At 38.3% G+C, this 24,997-nt stretch overlaps 1 protein-coding gene and 2 pseudogenes across 4 annotated transcripts in view; 2 read left to right on the top strand and 1 right to left on the bottom strand.

Annotated features, from left to right (window-relative positions):
- The window catches only part of EHHADH (enoyl-CoA hydratase and 3-hydroxyacyl CoA dehydrogenase), a 74,413-nt gene that overhangs the window by 28,171 nt on the left and 21,245 nt on the right, over nt 1-24,997 (bottom strand). For 3 of the 4 annotated variants that reach the window (XM_053565565.1, XM_053565568.1, XM_053565567.1), the window contains 3 exons: nt 16,103-16,275; nt 12,397-12,508; nt 3,289-3,393 (listed from right to left, as the gene is read on the bottom strand). In XM_053565565.1, the coding sequence (XP_053421540.1) occupies nt 3,289-3,393; nt 12,397-12,508; nt 16,103-16,275 (390 nt within the window). Of the gene's footprint in view, nt 1-3,288; nt 3,394-12,396; nt 12,509-16,102; nt 16,276-17,310; nt 17,330-24,997 lie in introns of those variants that run through there. The other variant, XM_053565566.1, reaches the window with a different exon arrangement.
- LOC128567953 (RING finger protein 11-like) lies at nt 7,637-8,074 on the top strand (annotated as a pseudogene).
- Nucleotides 21,692-22,421, top strand: LOC128568081 (dynein regulatory complex protein 9-like; annotated as a pseudogene).

Here is a 24,997-nt window from a genome sequence, read left to right as displayed (position 1 = left end):
TCTCCTGAGCCATTTCCTTATCAGACTACATTCTTCCCACACTGGCCTCCTAAAGGCATCCCTCTTTCCTTTGAGTAAATTTAAAGGTTCAAGGCTCAAAAATTAGGACAAAATAAATGGTTTAAGTCAAGAGTCTTGATAATCTACCACTCAAGTACAACCACTGTTAAAAATGTTACATCTCCTTATATTGTTTTCCCTTATGCAGATATGAATAAGAAACATACACGTACACACTTATAAAATTTTGTGTATCTTTCCTTCTCAATATTGACATTATATATAAACATTTTTCCGAGTTTTTCAACTGTTTTCAAAAATGGGTGTTTTAATGGCTGAATAAAGTTGCTTCATTAAGATTACCATCTTTTATATAATTCATTTCCTAAAACTAAATATTTTAGTTGTTTCTAATATTTTATGATAAATAAAGCTTTGGTGAGCTTTACTGTACTATGCAAATCTTTATGTACTTCTGTGATTATTTTTTTATGGTAAATTTCAAAGAGTAGAAATACTAAGTCAAAAGGGATGAATAACTTTTAAGCCTCAATAGATAACTTCCCGATTGCCCTCTACATAGTATATATTACAAGCAGTGTAAAAAAAGAAATTCTTTAAACACATTTCATCATATTATCTTTTCTAATCTGCCTGGCAAAAATTACTATCTTTTAAAACACTAATTGTTTTTCATTAATCGTTTAAAAAGCATTCAGGGGAAGTATACACTTACTTTATACCACAACAGTCCTATTTTTAGGTATTTACCCAAGAGAAAGGAAAGTATGTATTTACAAAGACTTGTATGGTACAAAAGTGGAAACGTTTTAATTGTCCATCAACTGATAAATGGATAAACAAATTGTGCTTTACTCATATTATGGAATATGATTCAATAATAAAATGGAACAATATAATAATACATGCAACAATGGGGATGAATCTCAAAAACATGTTGAGTGAAAGAAAAGATTACACACTATACATGATATGTCTGATTCCATCTATATGAAATTCTAAAAAACATAAAACTATAGGACAGAAAGCAGGTCAGTGGTTGACTGTGTGTAGCCAATGGGCAAGGAAGCATGAGAATACTTTTTAGGGTGTCAGAACCATATCTTGACTGTAGCAATGATTACACAACTGTAACCAGTTACCAAAATTCACCAAAATCTACAGTTAAAAATGTATGAATTTCATTGTGTGGAAATTCCTCCTCAATAAAGCTGGGAAATAAATGGAAACAAAACTAAAAAGGACGTAGAAATGTTTAGGAAAACTAATTTATTCTAAGCTAGGAAAAGAAATCAAAGTAAAGCAAACTTCACTTAAGAAATTTGGGGGGAAAAGAACTATTTTCATTCTTGCCTATTTCCTTTCAGTTTTTGTCTGAATTCAAACATACTCTGTATCTATAATTATACAATGTAAATTTATATTTTAAACCTTTTTATATCGCAGAGATCTTTACATATTTCTATATAGTCTTCATGATTATAATTTAAAATAGTTATACATAATTGTCCAAAGCCCAGAACTGTTAACAGGTGAAACACAAGTTTTAAAGCCTCAATACTGGGATGCCACCAAGTGGATAAACTGTGTAATGTGGCTGTTGAACACCATTTTATAAATTTTATAAATTACAAATGCTTTAAATTTAATGTTTAAAAATTGAAAATTAATTTCTTTTAAAGAAAGAAAAATTAAAACCAGACCATTTTTTAAATGTACTAAACCATGATATTTATCTATTCCTTGAAGTAACTTAATTCTTATATTAGAATCTAGGGAAATCACTTAAGGAAAAAGAACTTCTGGTGAAATTGAGGCCTTTACAAACCAAAACCACAGTGTTAATAATAGGCATGGGTCTATCTTGAGCCCCAAACTAAAACAATCATTTAGAGGCCTTCAAATTCAAGTAGTCTTTGCTGTGAGTCAACAAAGTGACCTCTAACAAGACAGTGAGAAGCACAATGATGAACGTGTGATGAAGATGGACAGGCAGAGAAGACAGCAGGAAATTTATTTCTATTTGGACACGGACTTGTCGATTCTCTAGGAGTCACCGTGTCTTCTCCCCATGGTCCCTCAACTCTCCAGTTCAAGCTTTTACTGTTACATTGAAAGAGCAACAGGCTAGAGCCACGAAAAAGAAAAATTATTTCAGGAAAGTGTTTGGTCTCTGCTAGGCTCTACAAAAGAATGCCATTTTCAGATGAATGCCTTTGAATGACATAGAGCCATTTCCTGCCACCAACCGGGAGACCAGCACTCTGTTCTGCCTGAGACCCAACACTCCTCCCAATTATTTTTTTCTGGCAATTTTTATCCTCTCCACCCTGCTTTTTTTTTTTTGAGACAGTCTCAAGCTGTCGCCCTAGGTAGAGTGCCTTGGCGATATCATAGCTCACAGCAACCTCCAACTCAGGCTCAAATGATCCTCTTGCCTCAGTTTTTCTATTTTTTAGTAGAGATGGGGCTCTCACTTTTGCTGAGGCTGGTCTCAAACTCAAGCTCTAAGCAATCCACCCGCCTCAGCCTTCCAGAGTGCTAGGATTACAGGTGTGAGCCACTGTGCCTAGCCTCTATCCCACTCTTTTAAAGCTGATATCCCCCACAGATTGAAAAGGAAGTGTTTAAAAAGACACAAAAACCCCTCCCAGAGTGCCACCACTAAACAAACTCCAAAAGGAACATGATGAGGCCGTTAAGTGAGAAACCACAGGGAGGGACATACTGAGTTTGCTGAGACACAAGCTCTGGAGGTAGATTCTGTGGTAGATTATGGAGCCTGTTTCTATTTACTGAAGTGTGGGTTTGCTTGTTTGTTTCTATTTTAATTCTCTTTCTTAATAGGGAAAACATTCATGTGACGAAAAATTCAAAAGGTACAGAAAGGTAAACAGTGAAAAGCCTCTGCTTACACGGCTGATCAGTCCCATTCCCAGAGGTAACCATTAACCATTCTTATGAATCCTTACAAAAATACGTTATGTGTAAACAAAAGTCACATATATAAATCTCCCTCTGTATATATATTCTGTCTGATCCCCCCTTTTTTTGTTACGCCAAGTGGCAAATAACGATATACCGATGACTTATTTACTTAGATACCATATGTCATGGGTTTCATACCATTAGTACATATAGTCTCATTAATTTCGAAGCTGTTATATTCTATCACATGAATATATCATAATATTTACAGAATTCCTTCTTAAAATGAATATTTGTCTTGTTTGTAATATGGTACTACTTTTATTATTGTATTCTTACCTAAAACTCTCTGAACAAATTTGATTGCTTCTTCAACCGGGTCTGAGTTGACAACTTTATCTAGAAGACCCAACTTGAGTGCTTCATCTGCCAAAATAAATCTTCCTGAAACAAAACAAAAATAAAACAAAGAACAATGTGAAATTAAAGCAGAAGCATTATCAGAGAAGGTTGTCTATCCTAGATATAAACATCTATCATTAAATAAAATAAATAAGGACCACAGAGACTGTTGTAGTTGAATAACCAGAAAACCTGTATTTAAGCTCCAGCTCTACTTTTTACTACTGTGTGACTGAAAAATTGTACCAGGACACTGATTTCCTCATTGGGAAATAGGAATAATCACACTTAACCTAAGTAATTCTAAGTATTGAGAATGACATATTCTCTAAATCTCTATAGAAGCACTTTATAAACTATGCATCTCTACAGAAATACTAGATTATTTTTTGATAATAACAGAGATAGTAGCATCAAAGTAGTACAGTAGTATCTACGGTATACTTAACACACACCGGGATTGCGGTTGATTAAAAGAAAAAAGATAGTGGTCAAACATAAATATAGTTGGATAAACATGATTAAGTTGATGTTATATGTGTGTATAACCAAAATTACACAGGACAGATGTGGCGGGGAGGGGACATTTGCCACTTTTTAGGTTACCCAGCATCTCAACCCCGTCATTAGTTTGCACAGTGGCTATTGGGCAAGCTTTGGCATCCAGCCTCCCACTGCAGAAGCTGAAAAGGAAGCAGTGATGATGAGACAATAGCTCCTTCAGACCCATGACAGCTGCTGTGTGGCCCACGCCCCCAGGTTTGGTGAATTGAGTGCTTTGTGGAGGGTTTTTAGCATGGAGTTAGTGACAGGAAGCAGCATTGACAGTTTAAATCTCAGTCCACAGGTGGCGACATCTAGTGTCTATTGGTGGTGGTGCTGGCAGCCTCCATTACAACAACATCAACTCTAGGAGGTGAGAAAAGTTTGATGAGGGTTTGCATCACTCCTAAATTCTGCCTTGGCAATTCACCACTTGTAAATGTGTAATTTGATCCGCATATTCTAAAGCAGGGGGTTGAGGGATAAGCATCCCTTTACCAGGGGGTTAAAAGGAAGGAGACATTGCTTGCTTTCTTGCCAGTCCCATCTCATCTTCTGAAAAGCAATCATAAAAACTGTCCTGACAGCAAACAGTTTCGTGGTCTTCACTGGTCTTATAGATGGTGTTGGTGGGTGCCATTTCTGAGACAAACCCCTCCATTCCTGGTTCTTATTAGTATTTCAGGGAACTACAAATGGGTTTTATTGATCCAATAGACAGTTCAGTAATTTCTGGCAGGTGTCCCTCTGGAACATCGAAATTTGGGCAGTTTTCTGGAAGTGCCTTTGGGAGCAGGCTTTCAAATCTTCTCCTGGAGTAAGGGGGTTGGGAGTAGAGAGTAGGTGAATGGTTTCAGGGGTTAAGTATCCTGTGCACAAAATCACTTGAGTGAGGGGTAAGTGATTCAGCCTACTCAGGTTAAGGGGACCAAGTGGACACAACATGGAATAAGGAAACCTGGGTACTAAAATGATTCAAGGGCAACTAAGTGGGGGGAACACAAGATACCCACAGGATGGACTGAAATTTTCAACTGTAATGATTTCTTCTGGTGTGAATTCCATAAAAATGGAAGAAAACCACGACTGTTTTACAGAGTCAATGAGATTACGATATAATCATGTGACATTTCAGCCAACAACAGCCCATATATACAATGATGGTCCCATAAGATTAAAATACCATATTTTTGCTGTACCTTTTCTATGTTTATATATTGCCTACCATACTTAGTACAGTTACATGTTGTATGGGTTTGTAGCCTAGAAGCAATAGGTTATACCATATAGCCTAAATGCATAGTAGGCTGTAACAACTAGGTTTAAGTACACTCTAACAGGGTGTACTTAAACCCTGCAGGCCACATGAGGTGGTGTGATTGTATATGTTCCCGTTTTGTTTTTTCACTTCAAAATAAGATATGTGCAGTGTGCCTATGAATTTGTTCATAGTTTGTTTTTTTTTTTAAACTATAGTCCGGCCCTCCAATGGTCTAAGGGACAGTGAATTGGCCCCCTGTTTAAAAAGTTTGAGGATGCCTGCAATGTCCACACAGCAAAATTGCCTAATGACATATATCTCAGAATGCATCCCATCATTAAGTGATGCATGACTGTACCTTTGTTTCAAAGAATTATGGACCTAAAGACATGGCTCTACCCGCCCAAGCCAAATTCTCAGGCTATAATTGAAACTTTCTTTTCTCATGCTGCCCTCGGTGTAGACAACCACTACTGTTCATTGGGCTCTAATAAGAGTCCTGTGTAGATCTACTTTGAGGAGACTCCAAGCCAACGCAGCCTGAGAGTTCTCTTCTCTAAGCTGGTGATCTCAATTTTTTCCCAGTTTTCTTGACAGATTCTTTTCTTTTCCAACCATTACATTTTTTCCTCCATAGAACTCTTTCCAAATGTCGTTCTCAAGTCTCCCTAAAATTGTACAGACAACTCAAAAAGACAGGTGTATGATTCTAATGTTAGCTTTCTTCTAATGACCTTTTCGATGCAAATCAAAAACCTATCATTTCTTATCATTTTTACCTCTTTTCTTCATGTTTAAAGTAGTGATATTTTGCCAAGCAGTGCTTTGGGAAAAGGTCAATCCTAGTTCACTTAATTTTTTGGTCAAAGAAGCCAGTTTTCCTGATTTCCCCTAACAATCTTGCTTTTCAGAATAGGTCACAACATTCCTCCATATTCCCACATACACTTTAATTTTTGTAACCTTAGAATTTATAGACACATTTCACACCATCGTAACTTCCTCCTATAATTCTGGCTTTTTTATTACCTTTCTATTTTGTCTTTTGCACTGTGTCATGTGCTTTGAATTTCTGTAGTATGTTGGATTGCAAGCATCCCCTCGTGAATTCCACATTAGATACTTACAATAGTTCATATTCTTTAAAATGTACTTATCATGCTATTGTAAATTAAAAGAATTTCTAACTTGATTTTTTTCCAAGTTAGAACAGTTTTGTTATGGATGTCTTCTTTTTGAGCAGATTTATATTTTATTTTTTAAAACAATTCCTAGGTTTTATTTTTATTTTTTTTCAGGTTAATGTGAGGGTAGAAACAACTAAGTTCCAGTATTTGCGTTTGTTAGGTTGAATCCCTCTTGTAGTTGTGTCTCACACCTTCTAACTTGATTTACTGAGCTTTTCTAACTCTTCTTTCATATTCAATAGGTTTTCTAATACCTTCCCCACATTTAAAAGAAAAAAGCTACTTGGAATGCATATAGATTCATGTAATTTTCTAATTTGTCATATATGTTTGCATTTTGGTTTCTGTATCAAACGATACAAATTTCTATTAGCAATTCTCAACCTTTTTAGTCATGGGCTCCCTTTGCACTCTTAAAAATGATAGAGAACTCGGGCGGCGCCTGTGGCTCAGTGAGTAGGGCGCCGGTCTCATATGCCGGAGGTGGCAGGTTCAAAGCCAGCCCTGGCCAAAAACCACAAAAAAAAAAAAAAAAAAAAAATGATAGAGAACTCTACGTAGCTTTGTTTATATAGGTTACTTTTACCAATATTTGCTGTACTAGAAATGAAAATAGAGAAATTTTAAAATGTTTAATTCATTTTAAAATAAACTCATTACATGTTAGCATAAATTTTTATGCAAAATATTTACAAAATTCCAAAACCTTAGTGAGAAGAGTGCCATTGTTTTATGCAAATTTATTTAATGTGTGGCGCTCAATAAAAGTGGATTCTCCTATCTGACTTCTGCATATCACATGGCATATAATACACTCTGGAGAGAATGTGAAAGAAAAGTCATGTCTTGGGCGGCGCCTGTGGCTCAGTGGGTAGGGCGCCGGTCCCATATGCCGGAGGTGGTGGGTTCAAACCCAGCCCCGGCCAAAAAAAAAAAAAAGAAAAGAAAACAGAAAACAAACAAACAAAAAAATAAAAAAAAAAGAAAAGTCATGTCTTATTATTATGAAAGTAATTCTGGCCTCGTGGACCCTTTAATGGTTTTAGACATGCCCATGAGTCCCTGGACCATGCTTTCAAGAACCTCTGATTTAGATTATCTTTATAAATGCTCCAAGCATCCTAGTATGTGAATGCTCCGTATAGTTTTTTTGTAGCTGGAATGATTTTAGTTCCTTTGAAAGTACCATTTTGTTGTTTTTAATCTTTTAGAAGCTTGCAGGATTCTATTTTCTGAAAGTTAAAAATCTTTACCAAACCAGACAGAACAGTGCACAGATTGTACTCTCCAGCCCCAGAAGATGAGGAACTGCCTCAAATCCCCCACCTTGGATGGCATCTCCCTGCTTCGCGAGTCACAGTCTGACCAGGCTAGCTTTGGCGAGGGGAAGAGCCAGATCAGGAGCCGCCACCGTATCAGGAACAAGTGCCAGTTCCAGTCTATCATCCAACACCTAGTCAGACTGTCCTAGCAACCCAGCTGACTGAAGATGTCAGGATAGTTCAAAGAATAGCCCTTATCCAGCATCTGCCAAAGGGAGTTTGTGACTCTGGAAGAGATGGATCAGGGAAGAAGATCCCAGAGTGTTTATGGGGACCCAGTTCGATTTCTGCCGTGCATGCACATCTATCACCTGGACTGTATAGATGACTGGTTGATGAGATCCTTCACGTGCCCCCTCTGCACGGAGCCAGTTGATGCAGCACTGCTTTCATCCTATAAGACTAATTGAGCCAGGATCTCTCTGACTTCAAGTGAACCATCATTTTGGTGTGGTTTCGATCTTTTGTCATTGAGCGCAAAGAGCCAGGGATTAGGAATTAAGATCATGCACAAAAGTTTGCTAAAAATTCCTGGATGGCTGCAGATGTTGGGGAAAGTATGTGATATTTTAGAAACTTAGGGGGAAAAGTAAGATGATATTTTTATGTAAAGCCTTAATCCAATGTTTAAAAATATAATTGTATTTAAATCTTGTTACTGCTCCAGTACATAGGAATTGTGTAAAGTGTTACAACAGCTGTATATGTTTAAATTGTGTGTGTCGGAGATTAGGAAAAGATAGTGGTTATTTTTCCTAAATGAAATAACTTTTTTCTTCCCACCGCCCAAATTCTTTTCTGAAGTTGCTGGCATTTGGGTCAACGTTTTATTAAAAGCTACATTTTATAACACTGGCACAAAAAAGGTAGTTTTAAGCTTGTTTCCACAGTTCTTTTTTTCCATCGGAAATGGAATTCATTGCCTTAGGTCTTTTTAAATAGCATATTATTATTGTTGGGGCTGGCTCTATGCTTGGGGCGAATCTCTGTAAGAATATAGCAGAAGTTTTCTACATTCTTCTGTGAACAAGCAGGATGGGACCTAGGAAATAAAAGTGAAAGGAAGAGCAGGACACTATAGCTCATCAGCTGAGTGGACAGAGAACTTCAGGGAATGAACTGCAAAGTGTTTAAACATATTTTTCGTGGTTACCTCTAAAGATTCAGTTTAGAGATGGCATTTTAGTAGACTTATGGAGGAGTGTTTGGTGGTGTAATCAGAATTAACCTCTCTTAGGGATTTGGGGAGATAAGAAAACCTTAGCTACCTAAAGCTATTTACATACTAATTTCCCATGGGAACAGTACCTACAAAGTTGGTGTTTTTTCCTCATTCACTTTAGTAGGGATCTTCAACTTTCACTGGCAATTTAATTTTTTTCTTAAACATTCTTTCTTAGGAAAAAAAATTCAAACCAAAAGCAAGTTTTTTGTTTTTTTTAGAAACAGTCTTGTTGTGATATCCAAGCTGGAGTGTAAGTGGCAGCATCATGGCTCACTACAACCTCAAACTCATGGCCTCAAGTGATCTTCCTCCCTTGGCCTCCCAAAGTGCTGGGTTTACAGGCATAAGCCACCATATTCACCTAAGATTCTTAAGGTCATCATTATTAACAGCTACTTGTTACTATCCTATTGCTGCTGTAACAGATTACTTCAAATTTAGAGGCTTAAAACAAATTTAAGATGTCAGAAGTCTAAAATAGGTCACCAGAACTGTGTTCCGTCTGGAGGTTTTAAGGGAGAATCTGTTTCCTTACCTTTTCTAGCTTCTATAGACTGCCTACATTTTTTGGTTTGTAACCTCTTCCTTTATCTTAAAAACCAGCAATATAGCATCTTCTCTCCTTTCTGACCTCCTGCCTCTCTCTTGCAAGGACACTTTTGATAAACCAGGATACTCTTCTATCTCAAGATCTTTAATCACAACTAGACAGGCCCTTTTGTAACATAACAAATTCACAGGTTCTAGGGATTAGGATGTGGACATCTCTGGAAGCTGTAATTCTGTCCTCAAGTTACCATTTATGAAATGTGTTCTGCATGACAAGCGTAGCACCAGAAGCATATCATGTTATTTCATTATTCCTTAAGGTTGTTTTGCTGATAAGGAAACAGAGGCTCAGAGTTCAGAAGACCTTTCTCCTAAACTCTAGGCCAACCTGCTCAGCTGTCTACTTGACATCTCTGTGTGGATAGACCTCTCAAAGTTAACATGTCCCAAACTAAGCTCTTGTGTTTTCTCCATATAACTTATTTTACCAGCAGAAATCCCCATCTCAGTGAAGGCACCATCATTCCAGCTGTCAGGCCTTTAAAATCACTGTTGACTTTCCTTTTTCTCTCACATCTAACATCTGTTCTGTCATAAAATCTTGTCTCTACCTTCAAAAGATACCCAGAATGTGGCCATACCTTACCATTTACATTGCTACCACTCAGATCCAAGCCCTCATTATCTGTCCCTTGGATTATTATAGCATCCTTCTAACCAGTCTTTCTATTTCTGCCCTGGTCTCTAGTTAGTATATTTCCAACAGCCACAGTGACCTTTTTAAAAAACCTAAGTGAGAGCACATTACTCCTCTCCTCTGGTTCAAAAGAAAAGCCAAAGTTCTATCTCTAACCTTCATGGCCTTACAAGATAGGACTTCATCCCCTATTATTTTTCCCCTTATTCACTTCATTCCAGCTAAACGGACATTCTTGGTGTCCTTTGAACAGTCTAGTATGCCTTGAGCCTCAGGGCTTTGCATTTTTTATTTTTTTCTGTGTGGAATATCATGCTCCAGAGATTGGCATAACAAGCTTCTTTACCTCCTTCAGGTCTTTATGAGACGTCCTTCTGTAGAGAAGCCTTTCCTAGCGACCTTACCTAAAATATTAACCCTCCATTCATCCTAGTATTTTATGTTTCCTCTTTTTGCTTTATGTCTTCTCCTTAGCACTTATCCCTACCTAACCTTTCATGTATATTGCTCATATAATAGGCATATGTGTGCCCATAAAGTGACTCCTTACTGAGTCTAGCCTCTTGGTATGCAAGCCTTCCTCCTTGAATAGGGAAACCTGTATAGCCAATAGAAAATATAGTGTATGACTCCAATCTAAGTCATAGAAGACACTGTGGCTTTCACCTTGCTCTCTTTCTAGAGCAGTGGTTCTCAACCTTTCGAATGCCACAGCCCTTTAATACAGTTCCTGTGGGTCACGATCCACAGACTGACAACCGCTGTTCTAGAAGGTTTTCTAGAGGAAGCCATCTTTCTTACTGCGATGAAACTCAAGAACCTCTGAGGTTCAAGAAGGGAGAGGTCATCTTAGAGAAGAAATGAACAGTCATCACCACTGAGTCATCTTGGAAGTAGACCCTGCAGCCCCAGTCAGACCTTCAGATGATTATAGCCCTACTCAATATCTTGACTGAAATCTCATAAGAAACCCTGTGTTAGAATCCAATGAAGATGCTCTCAAATTTCAGATCCATAGAAACTAGGAAAGGAAAAACACTGCCAATTTAACCATGTTCATAATGAATGAATGTGAGAGGCATCCCAAATTCAAAGATATGAGGAAAAATGTGCATTTTAATTGAAAAAATATGACAATGAAGATTTGTTAGTGATTGTTACTGTTTTCCCCATATAATCTTCAGGAGGGCAGAAATTTTTGTTGGTTCAGTTCACTGCTATAGATCTAATGCCTAAGATGCCCTCAGCTTATGAGAGAAAATAGTTGCTGAATGAAGAAATAAAAATTTACATGCACAAGGCATATTGTTTACATGCGGTAGAGCTGGGATTCAAAGCTAGGTCTTTGATTCTGAAGCTTGTACTCTTTTTGTGGCCCATTTTTCAGAATATAGTCGAATACCAAGATACTCATCTCATTTTTACTCAATCTTCCTTTTTTACTGAGATTATGATATTTGGAAATAATAATCTATAGCTAATAAGTATGGTATTAATTACACCATCTAGGACTGTCCAAAGCACATTATATGTATTAACCTACCCAATATTCACCAAACCACCATTATTGTTACGGCAGGTCCTATTATTATCCCCAATTATGAGGAAACTAAGGCACAGGGAGGAAAGTTAAGTGGCTGATCCAAAGTCTTATAACTCACTATAGCTGTTTGGGGTAAATAGTTGTATATGCTCTTTCTTTCAACCTTATCTCAACTAAAAGTCTCTTTAAATGGCTTACAAATAAGTATTTAGTAAGTCCAAGTTCTCTAAATATTATCTAGTGTTGTACTGTTCACATTCCCTATAGGGAAAAAGAAACAACTTCCATTTGTAGTTTGTATCTTAATACACTGTACTTGGGAATGAAAAATTCAGTCATTTCCACACTTAGAACTTGAACACTTATCATGAAAATTCTGGTTATAAATCTTACTTATATCAAAATTTCTAAACTGGATCTGAATATAAGGTACTCTACATAAACACCAGCATCCATGAATAATCCCTTGCACTATAATAAAATCCTAAATTTGATTAGCACTTTTCATACACTTTCATTTAGAAGGCTCTCACATTTAATCTTTATGATAACATCTGAGAAGATCTCAGGAAAAATATTCTCTTCATTTTATGGATCAGATAATTGAGAATCAAAAAAGTTAAAGACTCCTCTTAAGGTTTCATAGGTAATAAATTGTCAAGCCAGGATTTTTCTAAATCCTAGTCCAGTTCCTCATATCGGGGACATTTATACTGACCTGAAACTATTAAATCCAGTGCAGCAGGAACTCCAATGAGTCTGGGAAGAAGCTGTGTTCCTCTTGCCCCAGGAAGAACTCCTAGTGTGACTTCTGGGAAGGCAAAATAAGCCTGCAAAGATTGAAGGCATAAAGACCATTAGAATAAGATGATATGCTCAGAGTCAAGGCAAGCTCTTCCCTGGATTTCCTACACTCGAAAACATTTTTTCATTGAATTAAGATTTCTACAGGGCAGATTACTACACACATTCTATCATAAGGCAAAATTAACACATTCCCAGATAAATAAAAACTGAATTCATTGCTAGTAGATCTTTCAGCAGAAATTCTTCAGGCTAAAGTGAAAGAACACTAAATAGTAACTTGAATTTACATGAAGAAATAAAGAACACTGATAAAGGGGAACTACATAGGTAAATATAAAAGACAATCCCAATGTATTTTTGTTTGTATATCCTCTTTTTCTTATCTGATTTAAAGAACCACTAGATATAGCAATAATGATATATCTATGTTAATAGGAACAAAATACATAAAGATACAATTTCTGACAATAATAGCATAAAGGTACTATTTGGTATAATCGGTAACAAAGTTATGGGGAACAAAGTTTTTGTTTTTTTTTTAGAGACAGAGACACTTTGTCACCCTTGGTAGAGTGCCGTGGTGTTACAGCTCACAGCAACCTCTAGCTCATGGGCATAGGCGATTCTCTTGCCTCAGCCTCCCAAGTAGCTGGGACCATGGGCGCCCACCACAACGCCTGGCTATTTTTTGTTGCAGTTTGGCCAGGGCCGGGTTTGAACCTGCTACCCTCGGTTCATGGGGCTGGCGCCCTACTCACTGAGCCATGGGTGCTGCCTGGGAGCAAAGAATTTTGTGTACCATTGAAATATATTTGGTATTAATCTAAACTAGATTATTATAAATTAAGATGTAACAGCAGTCATAGGGGGACGGATAGTGATGGTATTGGGTGCAAAATACAGTTAGATACAATAAACAATATCTACTACTTGATTCCACAATAGAGTGACTATAGTCAACAAGAAGTTATTATACCCTTTAGTTTAGAGTAACTAAGACTGGAACTGGAATGTTTCAAACATAAATAAATGAAAAATGCTTGAGGTGATGAATACCACAATTATCCTGATTTGATTATTACACATTGCATGCCTGCATCAAAACATCACATGTACTCCATAAATATAATGTATACAACTATTTTACTCATAATAATTAAAATTTTGAAAAAAATGTCATTGTAGGCTGAGTACAGTGGCTCATGTCTATAATCCCAGCACTCTGAGAGTCTGAGGCAGGTGGATTGCTTCAGCTCAAGAGTTCAAGACCAGCCTGAGCAAAAGTGAGACCCTGTCTCAACTAAAAATAGAAAAACTAGCTGGGCATTGTGGTGGGTGCCTGTAGTCCCAGCTATTTGGGAGGCTGAGGCAAGAGAATTAATTGCTGAAGCCCAAAGACTTTGAGGTAGCTGTGAGCTATGATGCCACGGCACTCTACCCAGGGTGACAGAGTAAGACTCTGCCTCAAAAAAAAAAAAAAAAAAAGATGTTACTTGTAATCACCAAGATAATCACAGCTAATAACTCAGAAATATATATTATATATATAATAAAAACATATATAATATATAATAAAAAAATATATATTTATATATAATAAAAATAAGAGAATTAAAAGGGTACATTAGAAAATATTTAACACAAATTAAAATAGTAATGGAAGAACTAAGGAACAAAAAATAGATATAAAGAATAAAAAATAGAAAAATGGTACACATTCTTCGTTATCGATAATTACATGAAATATAAATGTATTAAACTCTCCAATTAAAAGGCATGGATTGGCAGAATAAACAGTTAATAATGGGTTAAATGTTATAGCATAAAAATAGAGTATGAACTGAATGCAATAACTTCCCAAATGTAGTTCTTTTAAAAGGAAGCTTTCTGGTTGGACACAGTGACTCATGCCTATAATCCCAGTACTTTGGGAGGCTGAAGTGCAAGGATCACTTGAAGCCAGGAGTTCAAGCCTGGATAACAATGAGAGATTCCTATACTAAAAAGAAATTTAAGAAATTAGCCAGGCATGGTGGTATGTACTTGTAGTCCTAGGTAGGTGGGAGGCTGATATGAGAGGATCACTTGAGCCCAGGAGTTCAAGGCTCCAGTATACTACAATCATACCACTATCCTCCAGCCTAGGAAACATAACTATCTCTAAAAAATGTTTTCAAAGGAAAAGAAACTGTAAGAAAAAAAATTATATAGAAACATAGAGAAAAGACCAGAGGAAAAATGTATAATAAAATGAATAGACTCTTAGTAGTAATGATTTCTGAATTATGAGTTTAGGGTGATTTTAGTTTCTATATTTATACTTTTCTGTATTTTCTAGTCCAGTACAATGATAAAAATTTTTATCATTAGAAAAATACATTACTTAAAAAAAGTTACATACTAGTATCAAGACCTCATTCTACCTGCCAAATAACAAAAAATATACCCATTTCCAGAAATAAATGAATTTTAGTAACCCCAGTGGACAGTGGTCTGGGTGCTCTTTGCAATTCACTAATCTGCCAATGCAAATAATGAACATATCGCTTCACTAATCACTTCACTAATCTGCCAGTGCAAATAATTAACATATCCCTGTGCCCTTCTAGCCTGGAGCACTGCCCAAGGCTGGTGGCGTTCCGCTCAGCCAGATGCTAGGTTGCCATTGCCAGGGCAGATCTTGTGTAACTGAGCAAGGTCCTCATCGTAGAAATTAAATAACTCAGTGAAGGCAGATGAAACCCTGTGTGAGGAATTCACTCCTTGTATGGTGATCAAATACCTGAGGGTTACAGGCTCATGTAAAACTACTACCACCCTCATCAATGTAGAATCCCACATGCCAAAAGAACCAATATTGGAAGTTCATGGGGAAGTGATGGATTTATTTAAAATGTGTAATTGCTTTCAAATGCTTTTTTGTTAACAAATATGATAGACAAATACACATAGTGTGGCAAATAATATCGGTTGTGTTTCCCGTCGGCAATGCTAATGCTCTAAACTTAAAAGGACAGAAAAAAAAGTTTCTGTAACTCATGCAGAGAGAGAAATTTATTATTATTTATTAGTTAATAATAAATTTATTAGAAATTTATTATTTATTATTATTTATTAGTTTTGTGATGCTTGCCAATATAAATTTGTCTTCTTACATACTGACAATTACAGAGGGGCACAGAAGTGACATCTTTGAGATAGAAGATGGGTATTTTAATGCATACTTAGGGGTGACAGTCAAAAAAATTTAATATCTCATTATAACATCAGTGAAACATAATAGGAGCAGAGGTCTGGAGGCTCTCTATTGACTCAGGAGTTCCCCTTTAGTTCATGGGTCAGAGGAAAGTCTAGGGCTAAGGTGAAGGGAAGCAAAGAGACAGAAGGCTCAGAGCAGCAATTACCTACCATCCAGAAGTACAGTTTCTCAACATTTGAACAATCAGTAGCATTGTACTAACACATAATTGCTGAACACCAGTGCTGGGATATCCTAGAGTTGTTAACCAGTAAGTCAAGCATATTAAATTATCCCTTCCAATGCTATGAATACATTTAGAGCTTGCCCTAAGTAAGAGTGCCACACACCAACCCACGTATGGAGCCTCAGCTGTTACCTCTGCATGGGCAATCCTGTAGTGGCAGCCTAGAGCCAGCTCTAGACCCCCTCCTAAAGCCACGCCTTGGATAGCTGCTACCACGGGCTTCTCATTTCTCTGTATATCATCTACCATAGGTCCCAGCTCAATACCAGAGGTCCTAGGTCTGTTGAAGGTACGGATATCAGCACCTAAGGACACAAAGATAGGGAGAATTACTTGGACTTTGTTATATAACAGCAAGGTACCTGATAACTCTTAAGAAGTCTGAGACACCCTTGGACCTTTAAACTTTATCCCTTGGCTGGAGACACAATAAAGGAAGAGTAGGTTAGAAAATGTAGGATGATATGAGAGAAGAATTCTTAAATCTTCATCAAGAATTCTTTATTTTCTAAAATCTGATTTTCCATATGATAACTAGCAACTCTTACCTTTAAAAAAGTAAAAGATCTCAGAAAAGGGAAATACAGATTCTCCTCCAACAACCATTATTGTGAGATTGAGTTTTCTGCAGCACTGCTAATCAACCCTAATCACAGAAATTTAGCCCCATATCTGTGTGAAGGGCAGGAGTCATTACAATATAAAATATCAGGGTAACTTGCATACATATTTGTGAGTTAGTTATACATTAATCATCCAGCTTAGAACTATGTTATTGCAATAGTTTTTTTACCTTTAATTAAAAGTAACATTTATTGGAACACAGTGAGAAGTCAGCAATCTACGACCCAGAAAAGGGCCCTCAAGGAAACCCAACCTTGCCAGGTTGCTAATCTTAGAATTTCCAGCCTCCAGAACTTTGTCAACCTTTATACAAGATACAAAAATAGATCCTCCCACCTCAGGAAGAGCTGTGCCGGGACCGTGATCGGCACCCACCCACCTCTGGAAGAGCTGCACCAGGACCCACCATGGTCAGCTGCACCAGGTCTGCACCCTCCCGGACCTCCGGAAGAGCTGCGCCGGGACTGCAATCGGCTCCCTCCTAGACCCCGGTAAGAGCTGTGCCAGGACCCTCCCAGACCTCTGAAAGAGCTGTGCCGTGACCCACAATCTGCACCCTCCCGGATCTCCGAAAGAGCTGCGCCTGCCCACACCCGGTAAGAGCTGTGCTGGGACCTGCTACCCCATCCACCGGGCCTCCACACACCCTGACCAGGAACTCCAGGAGCCGCACGTGTCCTCCCTCCTGTAACCCTCCCTCCCTCCACACCACTCACTCATCTGGCCAGGGACTCTGGTAGCCGTGTGCCCTCCAGAGCCCTCCCTGCCTCTGCATGGAGCCCTTCTCCTGGCCAGAGACTGCTGGAGCCTTGGGCCCTCTGTGCCAAAGTCACTGGGTGCCAGGAACTCCCAGAACCGTGTGCACCACTCCCTGCCCTGTTGCTGGATGGGGGGTGTCACACTCTGGAGGTGCTCTCACAACCAGAACTCCCAGTGCTCTCACAGCCCCAGAAGAGATACACAGGGTCATTCCCTACAAAGATCCAGCAACAATAGAGTGATCACCTGGGCTCTAATCTTAACAGACACCACTCCAACTCTGAGGACGGCCAGAGGCAATGGTGAAAAACAATCATGAGACCAAATCAAAGGAAAAACTCTGGCAATATGAATAATCAGAGCAGATCAACTCCCCCAAGGAACAATGGGGCAGACACAGAACAAGATCCCATACACAAACAATTAGCTGAGATGTCAGAAATCGAATTCAGAATCTGGATAGCAAATAAGATTGAATTAGAATTCCAAGCAGTAACCCAAATCTTATCTCAAGAATTCAATGAATTCAAAGACCAAATGACCAAAGATTTTGACACATTGAGACAAGAAGTTGCAGCCCTCAAACATCTGAGAAACACAGTAGACTCCCTCAGTAATAGAATGGAGCAAGTAGAAGAAAGGATTTCTGACATCAAAGACAAAGCTTTCGAACGCTCCCAAACTCTCAAAGAGGAAGAGCAATGGAGGGCAAAAACAGATCACTCTCTCTGAGAGCTCTGGGATAATTCAAAGAAAACCAATATTTGTCTTATAGGGATCCCCAAAAGCGATGAAGTGGCTTCACAAGGCACAGAGACTCTTCTCCATGAGATTATGAAAGAGAACTTTCCAGACATGCCAAGAGAGTCTGAAATTCACATAGCTGACAGTTTCAGAACTCCAGCACGACTCAACCTGAACAAGACATCTCCCAGACACATCATAATCAATTTCACTAAAGTTAATATGAAGGAGAAAATTCTGGAAGCAGCCAGACAAAAGAAAACCTTTACCTACAAGGGGAAGAATATTAGAATAACTGCAGATCTCTCTGCTGAAGACTTTCAAGCTAGAAGAGGATGGTCATCGACTTTTAATCTCCTAAAACAAAAGAACTTTCAACCCAGGATCCTGTACCCAGCTAACCTGAGTTTCATTTATAACGCAGAAATTAAATACTTCAATGACATTCACATGTTGAAGAAATTTGCCACAACTAAACCAGCTCTCCAGGATATTCTCAGACCTATCCTCCATAAAGACCAGCATAATCCTCCACCACAAAAGTAAACCCACCCAGAAAATTTTGATCAAATTCCAACTTCCACAGTCACAAAAGGATTAAAAATGTCCACCGGACTCTCAAAAGGCTTATCAATATTCTCAATTAATGTGAATGGTTTAAATTGTCCTCTAAAGAGGCACAGGTTGGCTGCTGGATACAAAACTCAAGCCAGATATCTGCTGCATACAAGAATCTCATCTTACATTAAAAGACAAATATAGACTCAAGGTGAAGGGACACTCATCTATACTCCAGGCAAATGGAAAGCAGAAAAAAAGCAGGCGTTGCAATCCTATTTGCAGATGCAATAGGCTTTAAACCAACCAAAATAAGGAAGGATAAGGAAGGACACTTCATATTTGTTAATAGTAATACTCAATACGATGAGATTGCAATTATTAATATTTATGCACCCAACCAGAATGCACCTTAATTTATAAGAGAAACTCTAACAGACATGAGCAACTTTGACTTCCTCCAGTTCCATAGTAGTTGGAGATTTTAAAACTCCTTTAGCAGTGCTGGATATATCCTCCAAAAAGAAACTAAGCAAAGAAATCTTAGATTTAAACTCAACCATTCAACATCTGGACTTAACAGACATCTACAAAACATTTTATCCCAACAAAACTGAATACACATTCTTCTCATCAGCCCATGGAACATACTCCAAAATCGACCACATCCTAGGCCACAAATTTAACCTCAGCAAATTTAAAAAAATAGAAATTATTCCTTGCATCTTCTCAGACCATCATGGAATAAAATTTGAACTCAATAACAACAGGAATCTGCATACTCATACAAGAACATGGAAGCTAATTAACCTTATGCTGAAGGATAGATGGGTTATAGATGAGATTAAGAAGGAAATCACCAAATTTTTGGAACAAAACAACAATGAAGACATGAATTATCAGAACCTCTGGGATACTGCAAAGGCAGTCCTAAGAGGGAAATTTATAGCACTGCAAGCCTTCCTCAAGAAAATGGAAAGAGAGGAAGTTAATAACTTAATGGGACATCTCAAGCAACTGGAGAAGGAAGAACATTCCAACCCCAAACCCTGCAGAAGAATAAAATAACCAAAATCAGACCGGAATTAAATGAAATTGAAAACAAAAGAATTATACACCAGATCAATAAATCCAAAAGTTGGTTTTTTGAAAAGGTCAATAAAATAAACCTTTGGCTAACCTAACCAGGAAAAAACAGTAAACTCTCTAATTTCATCAATCAGAAATGGTAAAGATGAAATAAAACAGACCCCTCAGAAATTCAAAAAATCCTTAACAAATATTACAAGAAACTTTACTCTCAGAAATATGAAAATCTGAAAAAAATTGACTAATACTTGGAAGTATGCCACCTACCAAGACTTAGCCAGAACAAAGTTGAAATGTTGAACAGGCCTATATCAAGTTCTAAAATAGCATCAACTATATAAAATCTCCCTAAATAGAAAAGCCCAGGACCAGATGACTTTACGTCAGAATTCTACCAAACCTTTAAAGAAGAACTAGTACCTATATTACTAAAACTCTTCCAAAATATAGAAAAAAATGAATACTACCCAACACATTCTACAAAGCAAACGTCACCTTGATCCCCAAACCAGGGAAAGACCCAACAAGAAAATTAAAGACCAATATCACTAATGAATATTTATGCAAAAATACTCAATAAGATCCTAACAAACAGAATCCAACAACACATCAAAAAAACTATACACCATGACCAAGTGGGATTTATCCCAGGCTCTCAAGGCTGGTTCAATATATGTAAATCTATAAATGTAATTCAACACATAAACAAACTAAAAAATAAAGACCATATGATTCTCTCAATTGATGCAGAAAAAGCTTTTGATAATATCCAGCAGCCCTTCATGATCAGAACACTTAAGAAAATTGGTATAGAAGGGACATTTCTTAAACTAATAGAGGCCATCTACAGCAAACTCACAGCCAATATTGTATTGAATGGAGTTAAGTTGAAATCATTTCCACTTAGATCAGGAACCAGGCAAGATTGCCCATTGTCTCCATTGCTCTTTAACATTGTAATGGATGTTTTAGCCATTGCAATTAGGGAAGAAAAGGCGATCAAGGTTATCTACATAGGGTCAGAAGAAATCAAACTTTCACTCTTGGCAGATGACATGATCGTATATCTGGAAAACACTAGGGATTCTACTACAAAACTTTTAGAAGTGATCAGGAACACGGCAATGTCTCAGGCTACAAAATCAACACCCATAAATCTGTAGCCTTTATATATACCAACAATAGCCAAGCCAAAAAAACAGTCAAGGACTCTATTCCTTTCACAGTAGTGCCAAAGAAGATGAAATATTTGGAAGTTTATCTAACAAAGGACGTGAAAGATCTCTATAAAGAGAACTATGAAACTTTAAGAAAAGAAATAGCTGAAGATAAAAACATACCATGCTCATGGCTGGGAAGAATCAACATCATTAAAATGTCTATACTTCCCGAGTTCCCGGTGCACAGCGCCAGGAAGCCAGGCAGGGGGCAGGCGGGGACCAGAGCACCCCTCCTGGGCCCGGTCAAGAGCGTCTCGCACCCTGTCCTGGGCAGCGTCCAGTAGAGCCAGTGCTCTCTTGCTTCCCCAGAGGGCGGCCAGGGCCATGGCGGCCGCGACCCTGGCGAGCCGGGTGCGACTTGGCCCTGACCTTGATCCGCTGCCAGGACTGCCAGTGCCCGCCTGGACACACCGGGATATCCATTTCTAACACCTGCTGGGATCATCCCTCTTGAGCAGGCAGGAGAGCCAATGAACTTGAAACTTTAGGAAGAGAGTCCACGCCTAATTCATACAGAGGGTGTGCTGAAGAGTGATAAAGAAGATTTTATTCTGAAAAAGATAATTTTTGAAGAAACACACACAGAACCTCATGGTGCTATCAAGTGGACCCTGGTGGTGTGGCTTTCAGGGATTCTGGTTTGGGAAAACCTGTGAAGAGAAGAAAAGCAGGTAATATAATAACAAATGTTCTACTGACACTAAAAATAATGAGAAAGAATTGATGTATGAGGAGAAACCAGAAAGTAAATTTGTCAAGAAAATCAACTGGAATTTTCCAGAAAACAGGAAATTCACAGCAACCAAATCATAAAGGGCCTAGTCAACCTGAGCTGGCGTGAAAGGAAGAAGGAAGAAAAAAGACAAAATCTCCTCAAAAACAGCTAGTTAAGGTTAAAAAGGAATAGTAATTTGAAGTACAGAATTGGAATGAATTTATTGTTCACTCCAAGGACCAAATGCAAGAGATGATGAAGGCAAAAACCAACTTGAAGAATTAGTATATGTGAAAAAAAAAAATACTACTGAGCTCCAGATTGCCCAGACCCAGCAAAAATGCAACAAAACAGAGGAACTCTCCCTGGAAGAGACTGAGAAACTATGGATGGAAACTAAAGAAGAGAACCAGATTCATGGGGAGATTGAAGTGTTCTTTAGAAAGGAGCAGCAGCAACTTGAGGAGAAGCTGGAGTTCTGGATGGAGAAATATGATAAGGATACAGAAATGAAACAGGATGAACTAAATGCTCTGTAAGGGCCAGTAACTTAGCACACCTTCAAGACCTTGCAGAGATGATAATGGAGTATGAACAGGTTGTCACTGAAGGTCAAATAGAAAAGGAGAAGAGCAGGGAAAAGGTAGAACAGGATCTCTTAGAATTAAAGAGCATCATGAAGTGCCAGGCCTGGTGGCAAGTGGAAGGAAATCGGTGGTTTCAGACTGCCTTTACCTTTTGAATACCTTTGCAAAAGGTAAAGGCAAAGACAAGGATAGAGAAGCAAGAAGGACCATTTGTCCTTCCCTCTGGTGTTCTGAAGATGGCAATAAGGACTTGGAGTAAGAGGCAAATTGTACCATCACAAATACCTCCTTGGGAGTAAGAGGCACCTTGTACCATCACAAATACCTCCTTCTGTTTCTTATGTAAACATTCCCAGATGAAGCCTGCTGATTTCACTTTGCCTGTTATATTAGTTTTCAAACCCTGAATTAGTATTATACCATCAATTTAGGACCTCATATTTTGAATTCTGCTGGGAAGAACTGTTTCTGGCAGCCTTGTTAAGATTCCTCTTACTTTTTCTCACCAGAAAAAAAAGAGTTCATGGGTGTAGTTACAGCAATGCATTAAAACTTAGTAATTCCTGCCCCCCCCCAAAAAAAAAGGAAAGAAAAAGAAAATCAACTGGTGTCTCTGGTAGTGCCCTGTACTACAGATTTCTTTTCTCTTGGAATGAGTTTCCTGCCCACAAGGAACACCAGGGGAGACACTGGCATGGACTTTTGACTCTGCTACCTTCTGTTTGAGAAACTATGCTGAACGCATGGGATCTAACTACCAGGCTCAAAATATGCTTATTATTTTCCCAAGAGGCTCAAAGAATCCTCAAATACAAATGAGTCTAAGCTCCCCTGAAATGTCTGCCCCAGACTAACAGGTCAGATTCCCTGATGTTCCTTTGAAAAGGTGCAAGTCTCTGTGAAGGGGCAACAAAAAAAGGCGGGAGTGGTTTAGGTGCTGGAAACTGATGACAAATATGATGAGAAAACAGAAACACTCAGGATGTAAAGTGAAATGTGTTCTGAAAAAATAACAGACATACCCAAGGGAAGCCTAAATGATGTAAATATAGAAACTGAAAAGCAACGGCAAGCACACACATCTGACCCTAGAGCCTTGGCACTAACTCAACACACAGAAGGGGCTGGCAAAGTGGAAGCTGTCCTAAAAGATGCATCCCATTTTGCGACATGTATTCTCCATTTCTCTGCCCACTTGCTCCTCATAGAAATTGGCTTCTGCTACCACTTAACTATCTGAGCTGAAGTTGCTGCCAGTGAGTGGTGTTTTTGGCCTCATCTTCTCTACAGTGTCTATCTCTGTTAATAGTTTACACAGTATGGGCGGCACTTGTGGCTCAGTGGGCAGGGAGCCAGCCCCATATACCAAGGGTTCAAACCCAGCCCTGCCAAACTGCAACAAATAGCCGGGTGTTGTGGTGGGCGCCTGTAGTCCCAGCTATTCGGGAGACTAAGGCAAAGGAATCACCTAAGCCCAGGAGCTGGAGGTTGCTGTGAGATGTGTGATGCCACAGCACTCTACTGTGGGCAATAAAGTGAAATTCTGTCTCTACAAAAAAAAAAAAGGTTTACACAGTGTGAAAATGCCCCTTTGACTCCAATGTTAACAAACCCACAGTTGCTCACTGCACAAAAAGCCAATTACTGAGACAATGAGGATTGTCAAAGAAGAAAGGAATTATTGTGGAGGACGCATCAACCAGGAGGTGGGAGGAATGGACCACCTCAAATCTGCCTCCATGGGCCATCTACAGCAACCCCACAGCCAATATTGTATTGAATGGAGTTAAACTGAAATCATTTCCACTCAGATCAGGAACCAGACAAGGCTGCCCATTGTGTCCACTGCTCTTTAACATTGTAACGGAAGTCTTAGCAATTGCAATTAGGGAAGAAAAGGCAATCAAGGGTTTCCATACAGGGTCAGAAGATATCAAACTTTCACTCTTCACAGATGATATGATTGTATATCTGGAAAATACCAGGGATTCTACTACAAAACTCTTAGAAGTGATCAAGAAATACAGCAGCGTCTCAGGTTACAAAATCAACATTCATAAATCGGTAGCCTTTATATATACCAACAATAGTCAAGCTGAAAAAAAAGTTAAGGACTCTATTCCATTCACAGCAGTGCCAAAGAAGATGAAATATTTGGGAGTTTATCTAACAAAAGATGTGAAAGATCTCTATAAAGAGAACTATGAAACTCTAAGAAAAGAAATAGCTGAAAATGTTAACAAATGGAAAAACATACCATGCTCATGGCTGGGAAGAATCAACATTGTTAAAATGTCCATGCTACCCAAAGCAATATATAATTTTAATGCAATCCCTATTAAAGCTCCACTGTCATACTTTAAAGATCTTGAAAAAATAATACTTCGTTTTATATGGAATCAGAAAAAACCTTGAATAGCCAAGACATTACTCAGAAATAAAAACAAAGCAGGAGGAATCACACTACCAGACCTCAGACTATAGTACAAATCAATAGTGATCAAAACAGCATGGTACCGGCACAAAAACAGAGAAGTAGATGTCTGGAACAGAATAGAGAACCAAGAGATGAATCCAGCTACTTAACATTATCTGATCTTTGACAAGCCAATTAAAAACATTCAGTGGGGAAAAGATTCCCTATTTAACAAATGGTGCTGGGTGAACTGGCTGGCAACCTGTAGAAGACTGAAACTGGACCCACAGCTTTCACCATTCACTGAGATAGACT

Source organism: Nycticebus coucang, chromosome 16 (genome assembly GCF_027406575.1).
Source record: "Nycticebus coucang isolate mNycCou1 chromosome 16, mNycCou1.pri, whole genome shotgun sequence".
Taxonomy (NCBI): Eukaryota; Metazoa; Chordata; class Mammalia; order Primates; family Lorisidae; genus Nycticebus; species Nycticebus coucang.
Note: the sequence above shows the minus strand (reverse complement) of the source record. Positions and strands in the feature narration are given on the sequence as shown.